General features: G+C 39.8%; 1 protein-coding gene across 2 annotated transcripts; it reads left to right on the forward strand.

The window, feature by feature from the left end:
- Positions 1-10,305: 10,305 nt before the first annotated feature.
- Positions 10,306-18,594, forward strand: LOC111243208 (uncharacterized). 2 transcript variants are annotated; one of them, XM_022788427.2, is made up of 5 exons: positions 10,306-10,425; positions 10,522-10,646; positions 14,261-14,771; positions 15,567-15,805; positions 16,759-18,594. In XM_022788427.2, exons 3-5 carry the CDS (start codon positions 14,456-14,458, stop codon positions 18,211-18,213), a joined length of 2,010 nt encoding a protein of 669 aa, XP_022644162.1. In that variant the 5' UTR covers positions 10,306-10,425; positions 10,522-10,646; positions 14,261-14,455; the 3' UTR covers positions 18,214-18,594. The 2 variants fall into 2 exon arrangements, with proteins under 2 accessions (XP_022644162.1, XP_086833096.1); XM_086976970.1 differs by lacking the exons at positions 10,306-10,425; positions 10,522-10,646 and having other exon boundaries at positions 14,629-14,900.
- Positions 18,595-20,317: the final 1,723 nt, after the last annotated feature.

Genomic DNA, 20,317 nt, shown 5'->3' on the forward strand with positions numbered 1-20,317 from the left:
GATGCTACTACCTGTCTGGGGTGACATGACGCATCGATCACTAAATCTATGCACTATTGTGATAAACTTCATAAGTATATCCATGTAAAATATATTGCATTTATGCAGCCTCTATAGACTTCAGTTATGGTGAATACAGGGTATGCCTGTCGCAACAGCCTACATACAGGAGCACTATAACAGAACAGAAATATCAAATTTTAACTTATACATGCACATTTCATAGACTATGTAATGTACGTTACGGAATGTAAACAACTGTCCTGAATCACATAAGGTATTCATTCGAAGTAGGCTTACAGTTAAGCCTACTCTTTTAAATTGTAGGTCCCAAAAACAAGAAAAAGTAGGTCCGTATTTAGTGCAAAGGCGACAAAGAACTAGTCTAATAGTCATTTATGTGCAGCGAAGATAGACTGATACATTACTAAAAGATATTAAATTAAAAAGATGTTAAAAAAAAAAAAGCCATTGTTGTAGAATATCTCATATATTCTACAACAATGGCTTACGGTTTTCATGACTCAAGTGAGTTATGCAAATGTTTAAAGATGCTCGTCAATTATGAAAACAGCTTTGATCTAAGCAATAATTGATTTAAAGACATCAATAGTCAATCGATGATGATATTCGGTAATGCTAAAGATAGGTACATCCTCTTGCCTTTCCCCCATTGCTCATTATAGCTTCTTCCCATTGCTTCTTCCCATGGTTAAAAACAGATACTTCATATTTTTCTATCTATGCTTTGATTTAGACTCACATCTTACGGTCCAATGTTCAGTCATTAGGACCACTCCTGAAACTTGCATGCCTAACACTTCGATGCACGATACAAGTTGTGGCGTTCGGCTTTCCATGACGATTTTATGATTCGCTCAATTTAACTTACTTATCTTCTTTTTCAGTGTAATCTAATTGTTTCTATCCAATTGTTATTGGAGTGACATGTCAAACGAGAAACTGGATTTGCTACGAATCAAAATAGAACCTAAGTGGCTGTATATTCAAACGATGTTAATAGGGTATGGCCTTCAATAAGGAACAGAAGGCAAACTACGGGACACTGGTCATTATTCATAGCACTGTGTATTGCGTAAATAAACGCATTTTACACATCTAGCTATATATGAATAACTATAAGCCTTTTATATGTATATTACATTAGTGTGAGTAAAATTACAACTTCAAAAAATAAAACCAATATACTTTTGGGTAATGTCTGAGGTGCGATGAACGTTCTCAATTTTCCGCAATAACAAAAAGTAAATCATTAAAAGTGCTGTTGAACGGCCTGTTCATATAGTGAAAAAAGTGGAAGGCTTGAATAAGGTTACTGGAAGCTTGATAGTTAACCTAAAAATTTTTTTTTCTTTTGCCTCAAGAGAGTGTAGGTTAATCTGCGGCAAGGGAATCGTTACATATTCTAGTAACTTAATTACCATCTTTCATATATATTCTTGCATAGAAATGCAATTTCGATCAACAACAATGCAGTTGTTAAAGCCCGAGGGGTTCTCTAACGATGCGCATATATGATAATATACGCATCGTTACCAACGACTGCGGTTCTAATTTGATCGAGGAGAATAAGTAGTATTTCCGTTTAGTCAGGAGCGCCGCAAGGGTCGACCCCCAGGTGGACACCGGGAAAGATAAGCTTCAAACGTTGAGGAATTCGAGGTTCGGGTGTGTTTTTGTGCTGCGTCGAGGGTTTACACGATGACAGAGCTAGAATGGCCAACCGATTAGATATATTCCTCTGATGGAATGCCTGACGGCGATACCTGACGTAAAGCTCAGAGGCTGTATCTATTCTAACGATGACGAGCATCACAAGGTTGAGTTGGTGCTGGCATGCCCCCAGATAGCATTTTCGTTGTATTCGAGAAATATAATCAGCAATGATTAATTTTGGCTTAAATATTCGTTTTGTTTTCAACTACAAAAAAATTAGTAGGTTACTCATTGTAGCTCTATTATTAGCAATATCTTTCCGATCACAGTAAGAATATTATCGAGATATTATAGTAATTATATATTATTATAGTAAGAATATAGAGCTTTTATGATATTCTTTTCTGATATATTTTCCGTAATCCCCCCTCCCCAATTTTTCATTTAATTAGTCCTAAACGTGGGTATATAGAGGTTATATCATATGAAAATAATAGGCCAAAACATAGCCATAGTTATAGTCTAATATATGAAACAGATGCTAGTTGTTTCATATATTAGAGTATAACAGAATACGGATGGTGCTCTTTCTAAACGCGTCAAAATTCATACTTAAATTTGATATTTAGATGCGTTCGAACTCGACATTGTGTATCAATTAGATTGCTTTTTTTTTTTCTCAAATCTTTTCACAAACGCTGCTATTTTACTACCTCGGCGGCATGTAATCTCGATTGAACAAAAGAAAATAGTTTTATTCGTGTATGTCTGTATGATCTTGGAGCACAGTACAGGGACTGAGGGCATATGGGGTAGATCTGAGCACGATGCCCCTGAAGTACGGCGTGTAGGACAGGGTAGAAATGACCAATCAGCGTGATAACGGCTACTGTAGTATAGACATATAAGATGACGGTACGCCGCAGCGAAGTAAAGCCCTCTGCTGCTTTCGCCCGCTGCTGCCATAGTTTACCAAGTGGCCGAATCCGGCGACAGGCTCCCGTCGGTAGGATTTATCTGACCCGACATGCGAAACGCGTAGCGAGGACACTAACAAGCGAACTAAGCAGGAGGTGAAAATGTTCAGGATTAGAGATTTCTGAATGAGAGAGAGAATAAGAAGAATATAGATATCGTGGAAAGTGACGTTTGACGATCTGATTTTGGCTAGCATTAGCTTGTTTGTGCAATATATGCGTTTTCTATATGCGTTGTTAATTTTATTCATGTTATTACGCTCCGTTGAAGCACAGCTATGCGCCGTGAATACAAATAGCGGTTTTGTTAATACAAATAGATCTTATATTTGTTTGTCGTAAAAATTAAGTGCAAGCTGGCTGCTTAATTGCTCAGGCATGTGCAAGATGCAATCTTTAGGGATTAAATCACAGTGCAAACCCCACATCTAGAACAGAAGCATCACTTTTCCGAACCTGGGGTTTCTACAACCCAAGACTCGTACTTGAGACTTTTTAAGTTTACAATGTTTAGCTTTTTAAGTTACAATGTTCTCGCGCAATCTCGCAGAAGCATCAAGTGGTTTAAATGCAAGATAAGGCTATACACAAAAATATAGAAAAACAAACGTAGAAATTAGACAACATATGGATTATTTAGGACATTAAAAAATCATTAACTATGTTTCTAATATGGCTAAAGTAAATCAAATAGAATTATGAATCTTTTGTCGTGTCTAAATAAACATATTGCAACCATATTTAAGCGCCGTTTTACAAAAAGAACAATGTTGCAACTAATGCAAACAGATTTCTAAAAAGGATGGCTTGACATTACCATGTAGCACGCAACTCTCAAGTACGAAAAGCTTCTAGAAATGCGCCAGTCTACGGATCTTCAAATAAACTGTAATACGCAATTACGTTTCTGATGGGCCAGAACGATTTACGAAGCGACATAGGGGGTAATTTTCGCAAATATTGCTCCTGCCAGTTGGCCACGTAGTATTTGAGATGTCCCATTATTTGTGAATATTTAATGCCCCTTTTTCAGGTAATTATATTAGACAAAGGGCAAATGGAAATATTGTGCATTATGGAGTATCAAAACGATCAGCGATTTGCAATATGTTTAGCTTTGTAATGAGCATTATACTGCTTGTCAAGTATGCATCTGCGTTTGATACATAGTCATAAAGCGCGCCGTAGTGCTTTTTCTACAGTGTGCATGACGGAAGTATAGCAAGTAAATCTATATAGACACCGAACAATATCATTCCACTCTTTCGGTTTCGACCAGAGATACGGTGGCTAGCTTTCGAAGACTATAGAGATAAGCTTAACTAGAGGAAGCCAAACATTTTTCCATGAGTGCGCCACCTTTCTAGTATCAATGAAGTATGATACAATACCGTCAAGTTCCGTCCATGAATCTACATGGAAGAAAACACGCGTTTGCTTAAATTGCTGAGTCCTATTTCATCGAGATCGACGAAAAAGCATCTAGATTCTTCACGGCAGCCAGCATTGTTTCTTCTGACTGGGTCAATCATTTTCGCTCTACGCGTTCGTGGATGTATCCCCTGGGGGGGGGGGGGGGGATGTCTTTTGATTTGCTTAAGAACAGATAAATACTAGCTTTTTACACGAGCAAACCCTTGTATAGCCTGTTGTTTATTATAGGTTGCTAATTGAAGATTTGCTATTTTCTAATTATACTGAACCTTGAAGCTAATGGTCGTTATCACTTACCTTGTAATACATATTTGGAAATTAGAGTTTTTATTAGTTATTAATTAGGAAAAACGAAAAACTTACTCGAAGGTCCTTATAGTTAAAGGTTACTTTTCTAATCTTTTGATTTGTGGCATCAGCTTTGCCTTGCAGTAAACTAAAAGGCCGCAATACGTACCTTTGGCGTAACAGGCTGCAGCCTGTAATTTACTAAAAAATATTTTTTAAGAGAACTAACGGCCATAACCTACAATCAGTGTACCTAAATTTCAATTTTTCAAAAAGTTAGGTCATTTTGGAAATAGTGGCGGCTTACAAAATGGCAAAAAGTCTTGTCATTTAGAGATTTTTCTTCAATCGCTAGGTCCAATGTGCCTAGTAGCATGAATCTGGCGTTGTTTAGCGGGAAAAATTACAGAAGCGTTACTTCCGTGTTGCCAAGGTTTGTTTTACTTGCAAAATCGTTTATGTAATAAACTAGTAAAAAGATTAGCCTCATAATACATACAGTCAACGACATCTCGTTCAAGTCACTGTATATAGTGACATCTGGTAAGTTTTGCCCTACACTATCACGTACTTTAGGAATGACTCAGACGGCTAGTAGGTAGTGCCTTGGGTAACTATTGCTATTACTTGGTTTGTCCAAAGTTGCGACGTCATGTTTCACTGCGTTCTGATCGCTGATTCTGTGTCAACATGGTACAGTTGCTAAGTACGCCGTAGTTAGTTGTATGCGTGACCGATTGTGCACGATTACCCTAAGCGGTAGCAAGTAGGGGATGTTCGAAAGGGTTTCTTCGTAGTCATCGTAGCGGTTGATTGCCTTCGTGTATTTGTACGTACATGCAAATTAGCTCTTACTGATGCTGTTATAGTAGATGGTGTTGTGGTGATTGCTCTAGTTGCAGATACTTTCTTGTATCCCGCAAATCTCCGTGTAGTTGTTAACAGGTACCGTATAGTGCGGTAATGTGTCAACGGCAAGGACATTTGTCGGTCGATAACATTACCGACTTTTCGAGACGATGCGCATACATCGTCCTCCTTCTTCGTAGCGTGTATCTATACGACAATATTCACTAAGTCGTTTCCGCTCTTCCACTATCTCCACATGTTTCTCGTCTGGTTCCTTCCGTGAAATGCTATTGACTACTTTCATACTTGACTGAGTGACTTTCGATGCATCTTCTGTCCTTCGTGTACGGCTTCATAGCAGTGACTGATCTTTATTGGTAGCTAGCTGCTTCACCATCTGGAACGGCGCTATCGAATAATGTTCATTACTCTTTAGGCAACGAGCAAATGACGCTTGCTTGCATCTTGGCAGCTCAACGACGTATATGTTCACAGGCGACATCATCATACCAAAAAGATTTCAACATACATCACCAGTACGCACCGGACACCCGAGCCACACCCCCCAACAACGATCACTAACCCTCCGAAATGCCTATCCCCGCGGCACACGTTGTCTCATAGACAGCTTGAGACAAGCGACGGTAAAAAGAGCACGTAAACAACAAATCAGATATAGTTAGAAAAACACAACTCAAGAAAACAAAATTGAAGCAGAATTATTATGATAAAAAAATTGTTAGCCATTTATATGTAGGTAGTAATCATTGGGATGTGTTTATTATATTACAGTGATTTTTTCAAAAAACTGATCTCGCACACGACAATGAGTAATGGCAAAGGGTCTGTCATTCGTTCTTTATTATTGTTAACCTGTTCTGTTGCGTCTGCGTTTATTTCGACACTTGACCGTACTCAACTTATTGACACATATTCATGCACGATATACAGAGGAAAGGGTGCGTTAAGCTGAAAAGGTGCGCAGCAGTAAAAAAATATGTATATGTTGTTGAAAAACGATAGGCTTCAAATTCTATTGGACCAGCAGATAACACCTTCTTATCTTATTAGGAGCTTACTTACCCCTGCATTATGTTGTTAATTATCATAACCACTATGATCATCGTCAGTGATGGATAAAAGCTGGCTTGCCGTCAGAGTATGTAGTTATGCCATATAACAGCATACATACTAAGTTCCTCCCATAGTTAAGTTGTAGTAATGACTACAAAGAAGAACGGATGCTTCCAAGCTAGCTCTGAGGCCTAACTTGAAATAGAAGTCGTACTGAAGACTTCAGTAGAAAAACAGCATTAGAAATCAGAGAATGACCAATTCGAGCGCATCTAAAAATCAATCATTTAATTGCCAGCGGTTCGGAAAAGCGTTGTCAGATGCACGAAGTGTTATCCACTGCAATTGATCCAACGCTTGACAAAGTCGGAAGCAATTTAGCTCTTTGCAGCTATCTTCATAGCACTACGAGCCGCAGAAGAGGTAAATTTTTCTATCCGATTAAAAGCATGCTATAAAGTCCTCGTCTGGCTTTCTTCATCTTCATGTAATACGCGATAGCTAGATGGGATTGATAAAATCAACACTGGCGGAAATTAGTTGTCTGCCTGCTAACGGTGCGCTCGTTTAAGCCCACGTGCACAGCCTGAGATTTTTTTCCTGAATAAAACATGACTTTCACATGATCTTCGCAATCGCGTGATCAAATTAACTTCCAACGGCCTTTATTGCGTAATTAAACCTACCTTGTTGAAATAAAATTTTAAAAAATTGCTTTATTATAACCGTATTATGGTAACATTTATTTTCAGAACAGCATGGAATAGCTGTTATTATGCAAAGTGTGCAAGCACTGGACAACGCTGTTAGGTCTCGTTTTTCAAACGCCAAAGACATAAACGATCAGTGAGAACAGGTACCCTCTGATTAGGGCTATTGAACCTATTTGGCCTTTTAAAAGTTAGAGCCGATAATTATACACAACAGCGACTAGCGACACCATATCTGTAGTTGTGGAATATACTGATTACACTAAACATTACCACGTACCAGTATTTCGTATAATTGTGAGGAAAAGGTTATCGAGTCTTCGGTATTTTCGTTATTGCCACATCGACAGTCGCTGCAGGCTCTTTTCAGCAGGAAAATAAAAACCTGATGTCTCACATATGTGTTCCAATTGTAAACCGTTTCTGTTATTTAGGCCCAAGAAATACCACTTTTAGTCCGGAACATAATCATTTTCATCAGTGTTCCATCTTCAACAGAACAAATGCATGTTACGTATTCTGGTCTATTTTGACTGATACAAAAAAAAACGTCAGTTCCGTGGAAATTTAAAGGTCGATAGATGATCATAGACAGCGTTCAGACGCGGATTGGATTGAAGCTTATCACTATCTATTTACCTCAGTTTAAGGGTAAAAAGCGGTGCTGTTAAGAGGGCTGCTCTTCGGTCAAACTCGGCCAGTAGATGAATCAATGACTTATTCGTCTTATCTAGTATCTACAAATCTTGATTGGATAACCTTTGAATCGAAATATACACTCGAACCATCCATTGGCACTCAGACAGGTCATTAAGATATGGCGCTTCTTGATTGGTACGCTAATAAACCGGAGTTGCTATCTAACCTGCATAATTTTAAAATCTTTATTGGGAGTTAGCTCATGTTTTGCGTACATATCGCTGTCGTGAAAGGTAACAGACATTCTGCCCAACCGTGTTACAGGTTTAACCTGAGCAGGCCACTTGAATTTGTGCCGAGAACAGACATAGGACAGTAGGACGAAGATGAGAGCGTACATGAATTGCTCCCAGTCCCACACGAAATATTCGCTAGTAATACTTGTCTGGAGTTAACTATATATATATATATATATATATATATATATATATATATATATATATATATATATAAATTTCTTATTAGCCTTCAAACAAAACGTGAAACCAATTAACACTCGTTGGACATAAGCTGGAACTAAATTTTTTGTTCCCGTATTATTTATTGGTCACGGCAACCTCGTCACAATGGTCGAAAAGGTAGAAATCTGATATAGCCGGTATTTCTGATTTTGTGACAGCATGCATAAAAAATATAAGTAATTCAACTATTGATCAACAGTAATAATAAAATATTTTTAATGTAGTAAGAAAGCGCATTTCTTTAAATGCTCGCTTTCCCCTAGCCTTCTATTGTTAGCTGTTTTCAATGGCTGAACGTGCAACGTTCAAGCTGAGATTTAGAAAAACAGGATATTTTTCAAAGACAAACAATTTTTCAACACAAAATCACCAGTACGCATGCACAACCTGAAGAACAGAATTTTGTTTCTGAGCAGCGAGAGTGTAGCTATGAATTAGTTATAGCTGATTGACTGGAATGAGTGTTATTAGAATTATCAATTCAATACGTATTAATTATGTCGGTTATATCGCTTTATAACGTAGGATTAGTAAATTAGACATGCCTTCTGTTTTTGCTAAACCAGAGCTTACGCAATTCGATCTTTTGGATCAAAAAAGGATTCTGACTAGGTTAGCACTGATAAAACATGCCATTTTTGAAAACGGAAATTATAGTACGAATGGTTTCTAGCTGAACGAGCAATAACTTCAACTATATGTGTTGTTTAAGCCAAGTTCTAAGCTGTAGCGTAGCTTATTAGGCAAATAAGCAACATGTTATTTTAACATGTTAACCTAGAATTGATCCATGATCATCCTTCGGACAAAACCTGCATGTTTTTCATCTTGAATTTATAGTAAACCTAAAGTAAAGGTTAAGGTGGAACATGTATAAAGGTACGAATCTTATGTCGTAAAATGTGTTTCTATATCTGTCGCCGTCGCCTGACAATGAAGTTTGCGTCAGGGCTATGCGTGTGCGAAACTTTCTTTTAGCTGCCTATTCGATAGCCTTGTTTGCAATTTTCAGAGTCTCCTTAACATTCATAAACAAATATGGCCTGCAAGCTTTAGCCTTGGAACGAGTTTGTTAACCCTGATACGCTCTATGAGTCTACCCCTTCATCACTCCCTGTTTTTTTCAAGACTCAGTGCCAGCCACAACTGGTTGTGGTGGTGGAACCTCGATGGTGACGTGTACGATGAAAAGTGTGCAATTGTAAGGAGCGTAATGAAAACATTTGCTGCGTACGTCTGTTGTGCGGATACGTATCTGCTGTATTTCTAGGCGGACTGGACGTATTGAGTGAGCTTCGTTTAGCAAATGACCGAACAAAGACCAACGGTTCTGTGGCCTGTTTTCGCAGGCTCGTTGTAGGACCTTTTGTTACGCTCGTGGCTTCCATCTGGTCAGTCCCCACCCCAGTTCCTTCCCGGCTCTTCAATCTGCACTCGTTGTCCATCGCGATCTGTGTTTTTTCGACCGCGTTTCATTTAGGATTCCAGCCTAACCCAACGCCGCTTTCACTTCATTCTTACAACGACTAGCCACTTCGGTTCCCATCAGATAGCTTTTCCGCTTGCGGTGCTGCAGCGAAGGCGACGGCAGCAATGGCCGCGTTTGCGGTCGAAAACGAACGATACTGCTAATAGTACGGCAGAGAGGAATTCGTATATGGTGGTGTAACTACTAGCACATCGGGGCAGATTTACTGGTACCACGAAGAAATGGTCGGAGAGCAGGGAGAGCGATGGGAAAGTCGGAGGAATATGGCCTCTGTGTTTGGGGCGAAGATTGGGCGAACGAAGCGGCCGAGACCCTATTTCTCTAAGGTTCTGTTGGTTCGGTTGGCATTGTTGCTGTATGCGTGATATCATATTGAAACCAGATCTGTCCGCTCATTTCGTGACTGTATCATCTAGTAGTATTGTACTCACAGTGGATCGTGATATTCCGTTTCGGAACGCGAATGAGTTTCAGATATTACCAAACCACCTGCACGCTTTCTTCCCCACTCTTCTGGGAACTTCTCCTCTCATATTTGCTTTCGCTCGCTTTAGGTGAGGATGGATTGGCGAGGGCATGCCGTTGCACGTATTCTCAAGAAATGGCGAGTAACGACTAACCAGCCGACAACCATCAGAACATACGATAGGGAGATCAGTTACAGTAGGAGTTCTTAGTGAAAGAATAGTTTGTCCATCGTAATACCGCCGTTAAGGCGATGCAGGAACTCGAAACAGGGAACGGCTGCTGTCGCCAACGCTACCACTGTGAGTCCCGGGATGTTCATAAATGGCCCCCTTCAAGCAGTAAAGCATTCTCTTCCCATTCGTTACCGTGCATCTTTTTCCTTTTGTACATGACAGGACGGCTGTGTGGGACGCATTAATGAAAGCACGCAGCTCCGGTCAAGCCAGTAACGGCAAAAAAGCTGAGCTAGTGCTACGGCCCCGTTTGGTCCCTGCCCATTGCGATACGGGCGTCCCTAAAAGTGAGTAGGAAAAAAGAAAAAAATCATAAAACAGAACGCTTTTTTGTCACTTTGTGTCATACCAGCCCCTTTTCTTCTCTTCGGCCATTTCATCGTATTTGGCCGTAAGCGAGAAGGGTAAAACATCGCTTACTAATTGTTTTGCTAACGTACGATTTATGTCTGTTTCATCCAAAACAAAAAGGCAAACGGTGGCTGAAATAATATTGAAGATTTACCACCAGAACGTCTTTTGCACGCAATAACTAGTAGCTTGAATTGGAAGTATTTATTTGCGGCTCGCAACATGTCATATGCTTAATGTGGCTTACAGAGTATGACTAGTCAAAGATTTCTCCTACCTGAAGTAAATGTTTCGAGTTTTACGTCGAGGTAAAAATTGCTTTAGAAAACTGAATGCCAACACGACACCAGGTACGTCTGAGGCCGGGTGTCCCTAAGGTAGCTAAGTACACGCGTTACCACTACGGAAGTAGGTTTCTACTGTCCTAAAAGAACCGAAAATCAGTAACTATCTTCTTCTCGGGTTAGACCCTCAGCAGATTCCTATATAGGGCCCATAGAGGCAACTTTGTTGACAACAGAGCCAAACGAAGTGTCGACAGTTGATAACAGAATATTTTGTCCAAAAAAACCAAAGAGCCAGAAAATTGGAGTAGCTTTTGTCATTGCCATGAACCATTTTAGAATTATGGCAGGTTAAGCTCCTCAATTCAATTGACTAACATAAATCGCCTGATGAAGATGATTGATCTTTATTTCACATATGCGTTTCGTATACAGGATTAATCATGGTGATCTTCTTGGACACCTTTACCGTTAATTGAAAACCTTAATCGCGATGAATCTTCTGCTAAATATCACTTCAGTCAAGGCGAATATGTGAGCGAGCGCGTGCGTTGTGCAGATCTCATACACCTAACTTTTAGAGAATATTTAAAATACTAGCTTGTAGCTTGCCAAATTTGTGGTCAATTACATGATTTTACATATGATGTTAAATAGGGAGCTGAAAATATGCAGTTACACTTATTCATTGAAAAGAAAGGTAGACCATGCATTATTTGAGTACATAATGGTATGTTTTGTTCAGCTGTTGAATTGTATGTATGTCAGAGATTTAGGACCGCAGAATTCCAAGTTCTAATCCTGCAAAGCACATTTCTGCAAGTGGTCATACTATTTTTATATCGAATATCAAAATCAGATGCTTTAGAGTTACCGGATGATATGGTTATAAGGTCCGAGAAAGGTAAGCATAGTTCTAAATTGGGCTGTTTTAGCTGATGGAAAGTTACGTATGTATTTTTCGTATGTTTAAATTGATCAGCCAAGTATCAATAAACGCGCATTTATTTTTGCATGTTTACTGCATGCAAAAAAAAAAAAAAAAAGAAAACAACTAGCTATCTTTATCATCATTCGTGTATCCTGAGATGTGCGCTGGAACAGAGGGACGATTTAGCTAATTCCCTCAAAATTTGACATTCTCATAGCTCCAGTCGCTCGTATGCGAGGAAACGTTCTCAACAAGGGATGATTGACCTTTTTGGGGAGGGATTGACAAAATGGCGCGAGTAGAGATAAAGATTTTTGGCGTTGCATTCAATTGAACTGAAACAATAATAGAAATAAGATCAGGATGCTTGCTCGTTTCGATCATGAGTAACGCACGAGTTACTCTAAAAAGATCTGCTTGAATCATTCCACATTTTGGATAAGGAGCTGCTTTAGAACGCTCGCTTGGAATATTAGTGGCCATTAATTATTCCTTCCTGTTTGTTGCGTCTCGCCTGGAAGGCCTCTCGTTAATGTTTAGCCATAATTTTCTTTTAAATAGACGATAGCATATACCTTATTATATGATTTGAATCATTATGGAGAAGCGGTGCTTTATTGTGTAGGTTTGAAAAGGACTAATATAGAAGCTTATTATAGCCAGATAAGACATGTTCTATTTTATCTTTTGCTTTTAAGATAACTAGGCTCGAATCGGGCATGTTATTTATCGATACAGGCTATGTGAGATCGAGCTGCGTACGGAAACGTAAAAACGCTTAAAATGTAAAGCTTGAAACACTTAGGCCATGAATCGGCCATTTGGTGATTGTATGCCTTAAATACAACATTTCACTTGTGTATATGTTGCATTCGAAAAGTGAAGATCGTCTAGCTTTTGCAAAAATCAGAATATGGAATTGTAGACGTACGAATACTGCTGTTAGTAGCTGTTGAAAGGCCTAAACGATTGTTGCCAAGTTCAGTACCCTAGGTCTAATGTCCTGTTAGCCGCTACTGCAAAAGGTGTATGTTAAAAGAGTACCCCTATTTGCGCTAAATAATTCGAAGCTTGAGTTTCACAGATTAGTTTGGAGCAAATTTGAAAACGGTGATAGAATCTCTTAACGGTTATATATAGCGGTGAATCTAAGCACTGTTGGCTGACCTAGCATCTCGGGCATAGTAACTCGATGTCCTTGCTTATTAATGTTTATTTAATTATTATATTTGTAGGTAATTCAGTTGCAGAAACGCAGCCTTACTGCTCTTATTTTATACATCTTTGCGCTCTAAATAATAACCAGATCACGCTATTGGTTTCTTAAATTTTGTATGGGCATAGAAAAAATAGAAAGAAAAATAGAAAAAACACACAGGTTACGTTTGAAGCAAGGGCTAGGCAGCGAGACCATGACCTAGATTCTTCTTCTTCGGTCTTGAACAGTCTGCGAATAATGGTAACAGGTGTGTCTATGAGAGGTATCGCCCTTCAAGGTATGGTTTAAGCGAATGCCTTCATGGTGCTTTCGTTTGCGCAACGAAATATTCATTATTATCGTTTCTTTTATCCCCGTGTTTCCGTTCCGAAGTTCTCAAATAAGAAGAAAAACAAACAATTTTTCAATTTACTTTGTTCATAAGGAGCTATTTCAGAATCTAACAAATAGTTCTGTCACAGGTAGGTGACGGTGTAATAAATCTGTTGTTGATAGGTACGAATATATGAATGTGATATATCTCGTTTTACCGAAAAGGAGTGACGTAATTAGTTAAAAAGAGACATGTGGTTACGTAATTTTTTTCGTCTGCTCTAAGCGTGGAGACGGTCGGGCTTTCTGCTTCATTCATTCGGAAAACCAATGAAATCCTTTATTAGCCCTCAACAAGCAAAATGTTCCACCCAAGCGTAGAACATCATATAAATAGATATGCATCGCAAACACAAATGTTCAAGCAGCGTATAAGTTTATGATAATAAGGAGTTAAATAATTACAAAACTGACATTTGTAAGTTGATGTAAATTAATCTTTTTTTTTTTTTAATGTACGCACTTGCGATGGCGCTATTACGCAAAGACAAATACTACAGAATTCAATATTGCTGCCGCATATCGATAGGAATCAAGACGTTTTGCCGTAGCAGCGCCACCATAAGCAAGCTGATAATCATCATTATATATTAGTTCATGTGAGCGTACAATGTTTTCGCGTCTTTATATGTGATCCGTTAGAAACATTAGTGAGGTTCCCCATGAAAAAAGCAGACAATGAGTAGCATTGTCAAATTTGAAACGGTGATAGATTAGATAAACTGATGTGTACGATTTTTGCAGCCCGTAGCCTAAGGAACCCGCATCCTTCTCATTATGTGCAAAACATTGTGAACTATGCACATTGCTACGCACTGCATTTGTTTCACTCGTTATTACATCGAAAGGCTGCCGAGGTAGGACCACGAATTTGGCATCACTCCCCTTGCCCGAATTTTAGAATTTTATAGGGGGGTATGCCCGAATGACAACGAGCTGATGGGAAACTACGACTGGAATAATGAAAGCCAGGCCAATGTGAATCAGGAACTACGACATATATGGAATAACCGCCAAATAACGATCGACGTCAAGGGCGTCGGCGACCCACTTCTGGAACACCCAGTAAGGATTCATGACGCGCTGAGGGGATCGTCTTTTAATGCTGCAAAAGACCAGACGCCATCGTTTCCACTAAACGATTTCCTCATTCAAGGGGATCTGGCATGCATCCTTATCGTAATTTTTTTGGCTTTCGGGGTGGTTACCGTCATCATTGCAGTGACGTCACAAATGACCGTCCTCTTAATACCTGGTGGGCATCATTTAACTGCACATGTTCTTCGCTTTTTCCCGAGTCTACTAAACTCGACTGTATCCGATCGATGAAAAGAGGAAATGTTTTTGTTCACCTTAGTGAAAACGTTTTTGTGTTACTTTCAAGGTAGTTTACCCCAAAAGTCAAACCTACGTAAAATTTCTACATAGGACTGCGATTTTGAAAATTGAATAATGACAGTAGATATCCATGGTACATAATGAAATATTTCAAAATATATACGTGATAATACCTTGATTGGTTGTTGAATTTTACGCGGAATGTAGATAGACCTAAAATCGCCTATCTCGTCCGGCTGTTGTCTATGTTGGCTGAAACATACAGATATGATCAGTTTAGGTAGGGTCTGAAGAGCAGTTTCTTTTTACCAATATAATACTACAATATACTAGCTTTAGCCGACCAAGCAATCGTTTAGATAAATCATAATAGTAAGCTCACCCGCTATATAATTGTTAGATATATCTACTGCGTTTGACCTGCTAGACAGCGCAGGGCACATAGTTTGTTAATTGCCATCGTGTGTTAATCGATTTGGGAATTTAGGTGCACCTAACTGCCATGACAAAAGGACCTGCAAAAAGTTGCCACATTTAAATCTGCGTATCGCCGTTTTCTCAAAGAGCAACTTGAATAACGAACAGTGACGAATCCTTAAATTGAAAACAAAAAAAAAAAAAAATGTTTTAGGGTCTTCACTGCATTCAGGCATGAGCTGGTTGCTAGTTATCGACTGAACGCGTATTTTATTTACAATATTGTGTATTTTAGGATTTGGCATCATATTCACTGCTGTGCTTTACAAGTGGATAAAAATTTCCAAGAGTCAGGATAAAGCTTTGGGAAGTAAGTTAAGGAGCAAACAGCAAAGACATTCATATTCTCCACTACCCACCACCACTACTAACGATAAAGCTAAGAACAACTTCATGGCTTCCCGCCAATTCGAGATTGCTGGCTTCGATGATACTGCTAAGCCGTCTTTGCAGCCCGCCATAGGAAACAAAAATGTAAGTGCTACAGCATTATAATTGGGCTGAATTTTTATATTCTGTCATGATCTCGTGTGCCCGCTTTTACCCAACTTTTGGTTCCATCGTCACGTTGGTACGCTCGTAGGACACACTATACACCATGAACCGTTGCAATTGTGCTATCCTCTTCTACTCATCTAACAAGAGAACAAGAAGATAAAACGACTGAGATATTATCTCATAGGAACTAAATCGGTAGACAGAACCGTCTCGTCGTTTTACCCTGCGCCAAATTTTTGAAGATAGAGATCACAAACGCATCAGAAGGAAGACTGTCAATTGCTGTTAGTAATTATAGTGCTGCCATTTATTCTACTAACGCAATAATGGATATCACCTGATTTGTTATCACGTTAGGCTGACATATCCAAATTTTATCTTTGCTAACGATGAACCGCCTTTGAACTCGTGACATGAAGTCAAGTAGTCATAGGACATGGACATTCTCGAGTGAGGACTTTAAAAACAATGATTATTGCACGTACTGGGTCATTAAAACCGACTAAAATGTTCTAAACTAATAATATTCATTTATTTATTGAGCTATGGTTGTTTTAGTTATTGTGGTGGCTAGTTTAACAGAACAGACTAGTACATAAAAGTTCCTACGGATGTCATGCCATTCGTCCGCTAAGTTTATGCAAGCGTACCCAGTTTGGTCCGTCTATGCCGGGGCTTCTGCTGTTCCATCTCAAGTTAATTGAAACCAAACTTTACTAAAGCCCAAGTCGTACGTGCGCCATATTATACTATTCATATAGAAGCCTTTCAATAACATATCTATTTATGCAGGTATTGCATTCGGGTACAGTATGATCTTTTTATTAGTAACGCTTTAGTTATAACGTACATGTAGCATATCCGAGCTTTAATAACTTGCTTGCAATATGCAAACGGACTTAATACTCACTTTCTGGAAATTCATGTAGGTAAAGAAGATGGCGAACTTGGTTACCCCCGACCCACATTCGGACGAAGATGCCCATGTATTTACAAACAGCACTCAGCAATTTAATTCGTCTCGTCAAGAAGGATACTTTAGGCATAGATATGAGGACCCGACGAATCCCTATCCAGTCCCGAAGGATTCGCTAGTAAGATCCGTGAAGAGGTTCCTTGATCAAACTGACAAACTTAAAGGAGTAACCCCAAAAGCTAAACGCACAGTTAAAGAATGGCCGGCTGAAACTCATTTTGACAAGCCTAAAGAAAGAACGAGCGGTCTTGTTGAACCCATCATTGGTCGTGCATTCAGCCAATGGCAATCTGTTGAACCACTGCTCACAGGGATGGCGAAGGCGTTAGTGCCAAAAATTTCTGGCTCGGTAACTAAGGAAGAGTGTGAGGAGCCGGAAAGTGCTCGCGACGAGCGGCCAGTAGGTTCTGAGATATCAGTGAATATTCCGGTTTCCCCTGCTTCAAGTGCTACTGCATTTTCTGGCACGTCTATCCAGAAACCTCAATATGTTCCTGTTCGAACGAGTATTTCACCAAACATACCGTTGCATCGCACGAAGCAGAAATATCCGTCTCCGTATCCAGACATCCACCCTTCTGCTTCATTTGATAAGGCTCCTTCCCTGGCACCCCCACTTTCTCCCCAGGCACCTCCATCTTTTCTCCACGCACCCCCACCTCCTCCCCATACACCCTCACCTTCTTCCCAGGCATTCCCACCTCCTCCGCAGGTACCCCCATCTCTTCCTAAGCCACCCCAACCTCTTTTGAAATCACCTCCGCGTCTTCCTAGGTCATTTTTACCTCCTCCTGAATCGGCTTCACCTCCTGAATCGATTTCACCTCCTGGATCGGCTTCACCTCCTGGATCGGCTTCACCTCCTGAATCGGCTTCACCTCCTGAATCGGCCTCACCTCCAGAGTCAGTTCCATCTCCTCCGTTATCTGCACCCCGAATCTCACCACCAGTTCGGTCTCCTCAATCTCCATTTCCTACTGGTAAAACGGTGGTCTTAAAGTCTCCAGTGAGGCGCGCGAAATATCCAAAAAAATCTTTCATGGATAACGCTAAACCTCTCGTAGAGCCTAGAGATAAAGCAAAAAAAAAACCGCGAAAAACAGAAAAAGCGAGAAAACGTGATCTAAAAAAAAAAAAAAATCAAAAGCCTAGAAAGAAGGGCAAAGGTGGAGCTGTCGGTGCAGCAAAAATCCGACGAAGTAGCGGGTTACCGACATCGAATGTACGCACTTCGTCTGACGGCCAAAATTCTGCCGCCTTTCGAAGTCCCATCACTTCGGCGAGCAGTGCAGATCTTACAGACTTTGAGGACTCCGGAGATGACAAAAATACTCAGAGAAGAAGAGGTGTTCATCTTGAGTCTAAAAAAAGACAGTCCTGTCATTCTAGAAACTCGTTCAAAAAATAGAACGCAATAAAAAAACCGAAGGATGAATTGATATGGCGTCAATCAGACAAAATTGTACCGAACTAATCAGTAGCCTTCGAAAAATTGATGGTTCTTCCGTCCTTATTGTACGGCACTTTGCCATTGTCTGATATTAACTTTAACATGTGGTCCTTAGCAAGCACACCGGTGAGAATGTCTGTCTTTCCTATCCCAGCTGCGCCACATGCCGTTCAGTAGGACGCGCAGGACGCCACCTTTTCACCTACACTTACGATTCGCGTTTTGAATGTCACAAGCAAATTGAGCGAACTGTCGGGAAACGACGTTCTTCAGTTTAAAACTGTCTTTAAAAACCAATATTTAATAAAGTGATAGGACTTTATTGGACGAACCAGTCGATCAGCACGGAATAAGAAGTTTCATTGTGCCTGATTGAAATCAAGATGCAGCACACTTATTACCTCATTTCTTTTTTTGCCTAATTTGGTATTTATAAGAATTAAATAATTTTCAGACGGTGGCGATAGGTTAGAGATGGCAATGGCCTCATTTAGCCCCTATTACCTAATCCAAAAATCAGCATGCAACTCTAACGTGTCTATTTCTCATGTCCTGTGGTAAGCAAAGTATACAATGTCACCTGATGACTGTGGTTTTCGGATAAACTAGTGGAGGCAGTATAAAGTGCGCAGTCGAACAGACCCCCCATAGATGTGTATCATAAACCGCTCCATATTCTACAGATACTTAGCGATTACTGAGATGATTTCGAATAAAAGCTTTATTCAAGCTTTGCACTTATAGCTTAAGTCTGGCGCCAACCCAAAAAATGGCGCGCTTTGAGTAGTCGACGAGCTCGCTAACCAACAGAGCCCAAGCCCGCATTCCCATATCGCTTCGCAAAATCATGGGGACAAAAGACGAGGACGCAACATGCAGAGTATGCCCAAACTCCACTAGCGTAACATCGATTGCCAAAAATTTTTGTATCAAGCGTTCTACCAGAGTCTGCCATCTACGCCGGTTATACGGCAGACCTCTCGCATGATGCAATAAATACTTGAGCAGCTGGCACTTCTTTTTGTCATGCTCTTTCATTGCGGCCATCGATTGGAAGAAGTGTTCTTCGAAAGAATTATACTGGCAGGCCACCAAAATGGGTTGAGAAAGCTCTGCCAACCTGACACGACAAATCACAATGGTCTCTCTACTCATCCGTCACGGCTATTGCATTTGTAGAAGCCGAAAGCTTACCGTGAACTTAACCCAGTGTCAAACGTTAACATTCGATTCGAATTGTGTATTTGCAAAAGCCCACTTATTATCTCAAGCATTGACGAGGAAAAGAACGATAAATAAGTTAGCCGTAAAATTCACATTAAGCATAACTTGTATGGCCGATCCTCAATCATTTATTTTCATCTTATGAATAGTTATTGTGATACTGTTTTAGTAGATAAATCGTGCTCTTTTTTTTTAAATATAATACTAACTTTTCTACAGTATCATAAATTACACATGCGCAGCTCGGAATCACGCCAGTCGGCTGTTGCTGTTTGCTTTTAGCAGGAACAGGCCAGCTAGTACGAGCACCTATTTTTAGGGAGAGACAAACGGTCTCAACATGTGTAAGATGAAAAATCCAATGAGGTCGTAAAGAGCACCACAAGCCAAAAGGATGCCTTTCAGTGTCCTTTGGATAAGAGATGGCTGAGTCGTCAATTAAAGGATTAGCTTTTTAGTGTAGTATTGTATTAAGCGAAAAACTCGTTGCTATCAACAGCTTAGTTCTACGAAAAAAACCAAAGGCAATGCAATACAAATACAAAATACGGACACTCTAGATCATCTAGGTACGGTCACAGTTTTAGGGGTTCCTCCAGAATTTACATGTAAACTTTTTAAAAAAAATTTACAGATAGACCTTAGTAATAAACAGTATTGCAGGGCAGGCTCTTTGTGTTCACTTCCGACTTGACTTGATATCAGCCGGCTCCCAGCGCATACAGGTGGTTCCTTCTGTTTTTATGGTTAAATATCAAATGTTTTTTCTTCGGTCTTTTTGTACGTACTTGCGGACACTGTAGTTAGATATCTTGCAATTCTGTTCGTCCAAGTAAGT

The sequence above is a fragment of the Varroa destructor genome, unplaced genomic scaffold (assembly GCF_002443255.2).
Source record: "Varroa destructor unplaced genomic scaffold, Vdes_3.0 BEIS01000001.1, whole genome shotgun sequence".
Classification (NCBI taxonomy): domain Eukaryota; kingdom Metazoa; phylum Arthropoda; class Arachnida; order Mesostigmata; family Varroidae; genus Varroa; species Varroa destructor.

What these genes read in the sequence shown, in the direction of transcription:
- LOC111243208 (XM_022788427.2), top strand. Translation starts at nt 14,456, where the DNA reads ATGGGAAACTACGACTGGAATAATGAAAGCCAGGCCAATGTGAATCAG. An exon ending in GACCGTCCTCTTAATACCTG is followed by an intron (nt 14,772 to 15,566) that starts GTGGGCATCATT and finishes TGTGTATTTTAG; the next exon opens with GATTTGGCATCATATTCACT. An exon ending in CCGCCATAGGAAACAAAAAT is followed by an intron (nt 15,806 to 16,758) that starts GTAAGTGCTACA and finishes AAATTCATGTAG; the next exon opens with GTAAAGAAGATGGCGAACTT.